Source organism: Epithele typhae (assembly GCF_022376455.1).
Source record: "Epithele typhae strain CBS 203.58 chromosome Unknown BXZ73scaffold_40, whole genome shotgun sequence".
Taxonomy (NCBI): Eukaryota; Fungi; Basidiomycota; class Agaricomycetes; order Polyporales; family Epitheliaceae; genus Epithele; species Epithele typhae.
The window spans coordinates 331,749-341,797 of NW_025954231.1; the positions used below are offsets into that span (position 1 = coordinate 331,749).

The 10,049-nt window shown below is 53.0% G+C and overlaps 2 protein-coding genes across 2 annotated transcripts; one reads left to right on the forward strand and one right to left on the reverse strand.

The window, feature by feature from the left end:
• Positions 1-31: 31 nt before the first annotated feature.
• Positions 32-3,609, reverse strand: BXZ73DRAFT_50260 (uncharacterized protein; the record flags this gene model as incomplete). Its single annotated transcript, XM_048020405.1, has 10 exons — positions 32-277; positions 329-1,094; positions 1,281-1,410; positions 1,458-1,649; positions 1,703-2,094; positions 2,147-2,298; positions 2,349-2,517; positions 2,566-2,750; positions 2,800-3,186; positions 3,298-3,609. 10 exons carry the CDS (start codon positions 3,607-3,609, stop codon positions 32-34), a joined length of 2,931 nt encoding a protein of 976 aa, XP_047875858.1.
• A 549-nt stretch (positions 3,610-4,158) lies between these two features.
• On the forward strand, positions 4,159-8,663 carry BXZ73DRAFT_79165 (uncharacterized protein; the record flags this gene model as incomplete). The annotated part of the gene is made up of 17 exons (XM_048023025.1): positions 4,159-4,362; positions 4,412-4,701; positions 4,734-4,845; positions 4,924-5,040; positions 5,093-5,264; positions 5,313-6,074; positions 6,107-6,258; positions 6,311-6,451; positions 6,487-6,766; positions 6,834-6,951; positions 7,018-7,158; positions 7,432-7,765; positions 7,854-7,876; positions 7,964-8,034; positions 8,061-8,264; positions 8,318-8,334; positions 8,496-8,663. The coding sequence occupies 17 exons, from the start codon at positions 4,159-4,161 to the stop codon at positions 8,661-8,663; spliced, it is 3,306 nt and encodes a 1,101-aa protein (XP_047875859.1).
• Positions 8,664-10,049: the final 1,386 nt, after the last annotated feature.

Here is a 10,049-nt window from a genome sequence, read left to right on the forward strand (position 1 = left end):
TATGTGTACGCAGCAAAATACAGGGTATACTCTACTGGAGAGGTTTGGGATGCGCGCGACGCACGTTGCGAAACATTTCTGCGCTCTGCTTCTCCTTTCGCTCCCACATTCGAGCTTGACCGTTAGCATAACACTTATGGCCGGGTGAATCTGCCGTGAAAACGGCACGGCCGAACCAATTCTCCTTCAGGCGTGCAAAATCCAGCACCACACAAAGCATCTCCAGGTCGAGCGCCTTCAGGTTCTCCCACCAACGGTCCTTTCGCTCATAACCCCGCTGCCACATTGTTCACCGGGCTACCGAGATGTCAGGTGTGTTAATGATCACCGAGCGGAGCAACTTACTTTCATCATTGTAGAAGGTGGAACCCTCTTCCGATGTTCCGGTGAACGTCCAAATCCATGAAGGGTGTTTGTTGCGAGCACCCCTGGTCGTTGCTTCCAGGATCGTGGTGTTGACAGTGAGATCGGACTTCGTGATGGGCTTGTAGATGGCTAGATCATCCGTTTTCTTCTTGACATCTTCAGGGTCGTTCGGGTCGTACAGGGCAGCGAGCGTGGTGCGAGAGAGCATGTAGAGCCGGACATACTTCGCTACCGAGTGGTCGACCGTCCGAATCTCGCTAAAGGACCGGAGCGATGTGCGGACGGAAGTGGCGTTGCGAACTCGAGCATAGTAAAGGTAGGATTTGGTGTCGATCCCGTCGCGAACGCCGGAGAGACATTCATTCATCTCTCCTTTCCGGAGTTCTCGCTCTGCATAGACGACGTCCACCAGACCATGATCCTTGCAATACCGAATACCAAGTGATGACGGCATGAGAATGGGAAGTTGTTCCGGACTGCCGGATTCAGTTGCCTGTGGCGCAGGGGCTGATGCGTCAGTCCCGTAGTCTTCCAGGGAATCCCATTCTTCGCCAAGATCGCCGGGGCCATCGACCAGCCTTGGAGGGGCGTTACGGAGATGCTTTGCAGCTTCGGTATTGAACGACCGAATGTCCGATGACAGCCGTTGCCTCTTCTCGGAAATCGTCAGTTTCGCCTTGTCAGTCGAGCTCTGCCGAAGGTCCCGAACCAATCGAGCAATGACCACCCTGAACATAACAAATTAGTAGGCATTCCACTCAACGCATTATCATACATGTGCCCAAGCGTCCACACCTGCGCGTTCATAACCAGTGCCTATCACCATTATGGATGCACCCCACGGCAGTGTGAATACCGGTAGAGCATTTCCGACGGGTGTGCCGACGACAACCGGCAATGGGAAAGTAGCTTACCTCTGGCGGTCTATGCCGATTCCCAAAGAGAGCCACGCAAGGAGGTCCACTGAGATCGGGCTCTCGAGTGATACAATGTGCGTTGTGTCACCGTTCAAGAGAGCCGTCCTGACTTGCGTCTTGTTCGCCGCTGTGCTCCACTGAATATAAGTGTGCAGTGATAAAAATCGGACTCACGTTTGATTTTTTTTGGTGTAAAAATGTCCATGGCGGAGGGATCGGTTTTGCGTGCCTCTCGCGCATCGAGGATCTCTTGTTTCCATTGGGCGCGCTCTTCCTCATTAGCAACACGGTCGATGTCTTCAAAGGCCTTTTTTGCTGCAGTGTACTCTTCCACTGATTCCTTCCACTTGTCGACAAGTGATTTTGCTGCCGGGCTGATGAGTTCCGATTGCCGAAAGTGAATTCCGGAAGACACCTACGGAGACGACAGAGCTTCATCCAATTAGAATCTTGCATATGAGCGTCGATAACCTCTTTGCGATGCGAAGTAGCCATCCCACGAATACTATCCTTGATAAAATTCAATGGTTTCCACAAGGTTTCGACCACTTCACCGTCTTGGTGCCCGACGTTGGGGACGAAGCTCAGCGAATGCCGAGCATAACACCGATTTTGATGGCCGTGAACGTGGAATTGGCCGATAGCCCAAAAGAAAGTAGCGGCAATGGGCCACTGAAGGAACGGAGATGCTTCGAATCGTTTGCGCGCGTTGATGTGGTACTGACAGGCGATGTCGTAGATGAGGACAAAAGTTGTGTAGCCGGCGAACCACTTCCATGCCCAGTGTACCGAGTAGTCCATGTTCCGTTGGCTGCCGACAATATCAGGACCGGTGCGAAGTTTATTGCCGAAATATCACTCACGCTTCACCGCGCTGAAAGTCCACGACCGTGTGAGGAATGAAGAATCCATGCCTCGAGCAGGCAGAGGCACCAATTCCTGTTGCATCCAGATGCGCCTTGCCCCCAAGGGACTCTTTGGTGGCTCGGTGCTCGTTGCATGTTGCGGCAACCCGCTTTGCCGGAATGAGGCCGCGCACCGGCAATGCGGTAGGTCAAGACATACCTCATCTTTTGCCCTTGTAAGTGCGTCCTCCAAATGTGCATCAAACGGTCCTGGGTCGACAGTGTACAGTTCACCCGAAACGAACTGTAGATCGTCTTCCGGGTTTTTCATAACCATGTGCTCCAAGTTAAAGCTGCCGTCGTGTGCCGTTGATGCAGGATATTCGCGGCTAAGCAATTCATCAGCGAACCGCCAAACCCTCGGTAATGACACTCACGCTTCGGCACTCCCGGCCCAGCCAGGGGGTGTGTTGAAGCCCGGTCGGGGACAAGCAGAACAGGTTATTGCTAATCTACCAGGCCTCATCTCGGTACTCGGTTCCTCATGACCGATGCCTGCGTGAAGTTTCCACTTCAGCACTCGGTATTGCCTGGACGTGCGGAGGAGAGCCTTGTAGCCCAGCTAATTTAAATCGTATTAGCATCGTTCATAAGGCTGCATCGGTACTAACCTGGACAGAGCCCCAAAATGCCCCATCGGTCGCGCGACAGAGCTTCATGTGATAGTTCCATGGAGACGTTTTGCATTGCTGATTTGTCAGGAGGAAGTCGTCGAGGCAAGCAAATGTGAACACCGTGACTGGACGCTTCACCGACGCTGGATAAAATCCGCGAAGCAGAAGTTGCTCAGCCTCGGAATCTGCATTTGCGCACTTGCAGAATGTGAACGCCAGGCGTTGAATGCCAGTGGTGTGTACCACCGTGAGAATGCGCTCCCCTCGGTAGATGGGTATGTTCGGTGGGGCGGTGTTGGTGGCATTGCCGGCAGGGTCGTGGTTAATATCACCGGCATTGGACCCAATGCCGGCATCTTCGTCGACTACCGTCTCCTCTTCATCCTCTTCTTCTGGTTCTTCAGGATATTCGTCAATTGGACGATCAGCAGCGTCCTCAGGTGGCTCGAGTGAATCCAAGTCGTCAGAAATAGGCAGTATATTTAGTTCCGGTACGGACCCAGGAGGTTGCGCAGTGAGGTTCGGACATAACTCGCCATCATGACCGCAATGTACCTGCATCCGAAGATCAAATAGCGATGCACGCCGCCAATGATCGGCATCCCACACATCAACGCGGTGGTGCACTAGGTGGAGATGTGCCTGCCTGCAGCACTTGGAACAGAACGTTGGTAGACCCAAGCACGTTCGACAACGCCAGGCCAATATTCCACCACATTTGCACTTGTCTTCTTTGTCTACCGGCTTCCAACGTTCTATGAGTCTTCGCAAGAACAATGGGGCCAGAGGTAACCATTCTTCGTGCATGGTCACTTGCTTCTACACGAACTGTCAGCGCAGGGAGCCAGACAATGCCGAGGATAATTGCCTTGTATGTAGACTTTTTCTCACCGGGCCCCAGCTGGGTAACTTCAGGCATCTCCCAAGTGGTTTCATCGTCACGTGTGTCTGATTGAGGTGTCGGATCCGGCACTCGTGAGGGCCCGCTCCGGTAGTCCTCTTGGCCGGCCGGTGCGTAAACCGGCGGGCCTGGGTCGATCCTGCGTTTCTTTGTGCGCCTGGAGCCGTCCTTTGTGTAATATGTTTGCGAAGTTGTAGTATTGAGTACTCGAGCTTGCTGGGGGTTGGCGAGGGGCATGATGGGAGAGCGAGAGGACAGATGAGTGAGGGGAAAGCTCACTGATATCGATGGTATCAAGCAGTCGGCAGAGATATACTCCTACTGTTCGCTGAGTTGAAACAGGACCAAATAAATGTATACAAAAAATTCCGGGTCTGAGATGGATTGACTGTCCTCGACGCATCAATTATTCCCTAGATCTCTCACTCCACCATCTTTCTCACTCTGCTTGCACCATGTCGACTACCGAAAACGTTCCCGAAGACCCATTTGCGGATTTCCAGTGGAAGAATTCCGAGGTTTCGGAGATGCGAAAAGGGATAGAGAAGTGGAAGCCTGCACAGACGGCAACCCGCCGGACAATCGAGAAAAACTTGGTGGAGGTCTTTCTGCAGCGGCGGGGGCTTGACACCCCGTTCTTGGCGGGCTTCGTGCAAAAGGTGAGTCCCTACGTGATTTCGACACAAACTCTTTTCTTAATCTGCGTAGAAATGTTCGCTGTGGTTCAGCAACCACACTGCCGACCGCCAGGAGGGAACACCGGACTGGTGCGGTCTCAGGCTGTTCACCGGCCGCGGCCTCTGGTACAGTAAGCATTTCAAAGACGTTGAGGAGAAGGCGGGCAAGGACGCCAGTTTTGGCATGAAGAACAGCCAGGCGGCGGAGATGTGGAAGAAACTTGACGAGGAGGAGCAAGAGGAGTGGCTGGACTTGGCTGCCGAGTACAACACGAAGCCACCGCCTCCGGACTTTCAGCGAGAGTATGGATGCGTTTGCAAGTGTGCCACTGTCGGTGTTGATTATATTTTAGCTACGCAAACAAGAATATGGTCCACATCGTCGAAGAGTTCATCAAATTCATGTTCCGCGTTTGTGGTGCCGCGGTCTTTGTATACACCACCCGCCCAGCTATTGGCGGTCAGGTCAATACGCATTTGTAAAGAAATCCCTTAATCCCTTTCATGAGTACTGAATCAGTCGGCAGCGACGACACCACACAGTACATGGAGACGGCCGACGCCTTGCAAAAGCACCAACTCTGGGACACGAACACGAAGGTGGCCTGCTTGGAGACCTTCAGTAGGCTGCTCGGCATGATCGGTGATGCCGACCCTCCGGTAAAGGTCTTGCGCATTTACGATTCATTGCCGCTTATTGCCGAACACACAGGCGCTCAGAGACCAAAACCTATTCCGTCGGCAACGGCGGGATCGCTCATCCACCGTGGCATTCAAACACATGTACGGTCTACCGCAGCCATTTCACTCTAGTCACAATGGCAAGAAGATGACGAGCAAAGAAGTTTACGCCCACGGTTGCGACTTTTTCCGGCTCCATCTCAGTCAGTAACCACAATTCTAGTGTATTACCGACTAAGTCTCGGTGATAGGCCTTGCCACTGGGGACGGTGTGCTGCTCAACTCTGTCCCATGGAGCACCATTAAACCGGAACTCGAAAAGTACATCCCAGAAGACTATTTAACGTCCGAATTCAAGGATAAGTTCGACTGCATGAGCAAGATGTCGATCAAGGCTCAGAATAACTGGTTCCAGTACATCCTCCAGACAGAGGCGTCATTGCCGGCACCGGAAGATTACGCTGAGCCTGGCCCGGGGGAGGTGTTTCAAGTTCCGGAGGGCCGCTTTCACCTCTTGCGCGGACTGCACAAGCCCACCGCTGATCATATCCCCGGTCAGTACCGAGCACTGTATGTGGACGACGTTACCGAGAGCGTTTCCGGAAACGGTGCCGAAGCTGGTCCGTCCAAAAAGTCTAGGCGGGGCGGCAAGTCCAAGAGGAACACGGATGGCGAGTATTCCACCGGGAAGCGTACGAGTCGTAAACGGGGCAAGACGGCGAAGCGCAAGGGCAAGGGCAAAGGGAAGGGACCCTCCTCCGACGACGAGGAGAACGACAACTTCTTCGAGAACGAGGCTGATAAGGAGGACCGAGAAGAGGACGAGTTCGAAGAGCTCCAATCTGGTGATGGTGATCACGACGAGTCCGGGGACGATACCGACAGTGACAAGGAGGGTCGGAAGAACGAGGAGGAAGACGAGGATGGCGACGGCGATGAGGTTCGAAGTCGCTCGAGGACACCGGCATTGACGAGACACCCACTGCTGCGTCGGAAGACTATGACGGCCCAGGGTACGTCGACGTGAGGACACCACCGCCGTCAGGCCTCCGTTCGCCGGTTGTGCGTCGAACAACCGTACTTCCGGCGGAGCGTCCGGCACCGTATGGTGTCAAACCCGGCGGGGTCGTCCCGTTCCTCGAGAGCTTGTGCGCCGAGACGCAGTACCAGAACCTCCTGACCCGTGTAGCCAAGGCGGTGAGTGGGCGACTTCAGTGCCGAAGACATAATAATAATATCACTATCATAGCTCGAGACGAAGGTGGACATTCCACCCATTCCAGCCGCTCCGTGGGCAACATGGGCTAACGTCCACGGGTTTGTTGGCCATGATCTCTACAACGACGCACAAGAGGTGGTCCGACTGCTCGACTGGATCGGCGATCAATCGGTCCGCGAGGATCTTGACCGCGTCTCGGTGCAAAGGATCTGCTTGGTGTTCGGACTCCTCGCCCGAGACTCCCGTCAAGCGAACGACTTCCGAGAAGAGTCCCTCCGCCGGAATTCGACAGCGGAGATGATTTCGGGCAGAGCGCCTTGACACTATTGCGTTGCGGCGCAGGTAATCTCCTCAAAGGATCCTTCCCCGAGCGCATGAATGTCCTCTGCGATATGATGGAGCTGACGCTCGAAGCTGGGTGGAAGCCGAAACGGACCGGTCCGATGCCACGCCCAGTGAAGAAGAAGGGGAAAGCTGCGGACAACGGTGAGTGCTTCGGTAATAAGGGCTACAATGTCTCATGGCTTATAACCAGCACCGCTAATCTCTCTAGGTGCTGGACCATCCTCCTCGACATTGCCCGGCAATGGAACAACCGACGAAACCGAGGGAACCACCGGCACGAAGGTTGCGGGGGCTGCGCCCAAGCAGCTTCAACAACCACCGGTATAGTACACGGTCACTCGGCATAACCGGTGCGCTAATGTGGCTTATCTAGCGGCGGTCCACACGTGCAGTCCAGGTCACTGCCGCGGGGCTCGCGGCGGGGTCAAGATCACGTCCACTCCGCCAACCAGAGCAGTGGATGTACCGAAGCAGGCGCCAGGTGGTTCATCCGGCAATGATACAGGGGCAAGGCAGCGGACAACACGCCAAAGGTCAGGGACAGCCGGCGAGGGTGGCCAACTTCGGAAGCGTACAAAGACCCAGTGACGGTTTTCATTGTGATACATGTCCCTAGCTGCGCTGTAATGCGTGTTTGATGATGAGTTCCAGCATGTCAGATAAGTTTCAGAGTCCACGAGCGAATACCGAGTCCATTACCGAACGCATCAGCGACTGAACATTTGATTCGGCAGTCGTCGACATCTCCTTCCCACCCCATACCCTGACCATCTCCCGGCGATTGTACCATGAAATCGCGACTCGAGTATCCTGCACTTCGGGCACTCCATGCTCGACGTATTTGGCCAATATAACGGCTACAGTGCCAGGCGAATATGGGACCGAGTAACCGAGACCGCGCAGTCCGAGGTATGCCTGGTCACCGTAGTTGCCAACAGTGACCAGGAGGTCGTACCACAAATGGAAGCTATTCTGGTCGCGATGATAGGTGGTCTTCCGGTTCCATATAATTTGCAGTGCAATCCCGGTGACCGGCCAGGGAATGTGTGGGGCGACATGTTCGTTCAGGAATTCCGTGATCTGCCGGTACTGCGTTGGAGCGACGATTTGCATCACCGCGTCGAGGATAGCCCGACTTCGGTAATGCGTTCCAGCCATTCCTGCACTTCACGCTCAGCAAAGCCCTTCGAGGGCTTTGGCCCGTTTCGTCCCTGCGAAAATTCATTAGTATTTCCAACCAAATATTACAGAGTACGTACTCCTTGAGGAACCATCTGCGGTGCGATACTGAGAAGACCGCAGAGTGTGTGTTTGTCGTGCTTGAAGTTCTCCTTCCAGAGACGCCACGAATCGGTGTTCGGTGATGGCTTGTCAAGAATTGGAGCAAGGCCGTCCGTTGACCGCCACAGGTCTGTCTTGAATGGATGTTGATTAGCAAGTTTTAATATACGTCTCGATGTTACAAACCTGTATATCCACTGGGAGGAGGTTGGGAAGAATCCATGCGAGAATGACACCGTCAGAATCGGCGATGGTAGCTGGGACATGGATTGCCGGTGGAACACCGGACTCTCCCGGCAGATCCACCGGAAACGCCTGTTTCAGTTGGTCATTCTGTTGCTCCGTGGCTACACCGCGGGTCTTCGGAGTCATATTCATGTACTCCTCTAGCTTCCAGTCCACGTTATCTAGCCCAACTTCAGTCGCAGGTACGCGCATGTAATATAAGACGACTCTCACATTGGCAGCTGCACGCTGCATGAATCCGATCCGCAGCTTGAAGAACGGCAGCAAATAATCGGTGATCCAACCCAACAGGAGACTGAACCTCGCGAAAGGGGTGAACATTATCACTTGCATTGTATCGCAGACGTGCCGCCAAAGCCTCTTGCATGGTGTTGAGAATGAGGATGTGGAGATTACTCCCTGGTCGACAGTTGTCGTTCGACATGAGTGCAAGAAGGACGACGAGCATGCCATGAGTCTGCCAACAGATTATGATAACGCGTTGAGCCACCTTCTATCTGTAGCATCGTGAACGAGGCCGGTCACGATTGGATGAGATAGAGAATATATTGGGACCCGGAAATGAAGGTCACTCCGGCATTGAGGGTTGCCGACTGGAGCTTAACCGCCGCCGTTCAAACTGCGACCGGAAGAATCAAATCCGGTAATATCGGAAGTGCAAGATAAACCCGGCAATGCATTTCTCGGCAGTCGGCCTGCACGCTCAGGGTGTTGCGCCCTCTCGAGTTTTGAACACATGAAGGGAGGACACATTCAACACGTACAGAGGTCATTGACTACGTACTCATTCAAATCATTTCACCGTATAAATTCCATAGCATGAATGGGGGAACAATTTGGTAGACCAAGGTTTGATGTTGCTGTCGGAGCGACTGTGAGCTTCTCAAACACGATCTCACCTCCCACAAACGTTTTCTAACGTGGTGGGATGGTTGTACTGCTTGCAGATAGGTAATAAACATATATGAAAATCGGTATGTGTTCAGCCGTATGCCACTAGGGCTCTACCGCACTCAGATAACCGGCGAATAGACGCGACATCGCTAATGGCTCCAAGCGTTCTTTTCCTGACCTTTGTTCAAAACCCATGAATTGTGGTATCCCCCTGCGTGTCAACACAGAGGGATGCGTATAACCTTGGATATTGTAAGACACATGCCACAGTGTTCCGATGCCGCAAAAATCTCGGCGATCAGAGCACTGTGCGGTGATATATGGCACATTGTTGCGTTTGAGGGAGTGAACAGGAGAGGAAACCCGACGTCTTTATGGCAAAGCACTTCGTCGACACCAATCGCATATCTCCGCGAGTTCGAAGCCTTTTGACAAAATGTTTGCTGCATATTGTACATACTATCCAAGGAAACATGTTGCCATTGTTCGATATATGGAATAGTTCGTGAGGCCATCAGTACTGAGTATGTTTTGAAATAAAAACAAACGCAATACAACACGCATTTCTGTACAGATGCTCCTTAAAATGGGGACATTGGTTCTCAAGGCAATTTATAATGTGTTGAACTCGCTATTTCACACCAGGGTCGCCTGAATGTGAGGACAGCCATGGTGTGTGCATCTCTACTGCAAAGAAAACAATTGGTATATTTGGCGTATATTGGCGGGGTCGAGGGCGGTGTATATTACCCGGAGACGTTAGCTCAATATAATACTGGGCCTATCCGCTACTCTGCGTACGTTTGGGAGTGTGCCAGCATATGGTGATACCAATGTCATTTTTCTATGACATATCTCGTAGGCGGTGAACGCTATTTGCTATGGCTACTAGAATTTGCCACAGGCACTAAAGCATTGGCCCATGTCATCCAAAAACCTCTTAATCAATATTTATACTGGTGGAGTGCATATAACGTGCTCAGAACCACTGACGTAGAGGCGC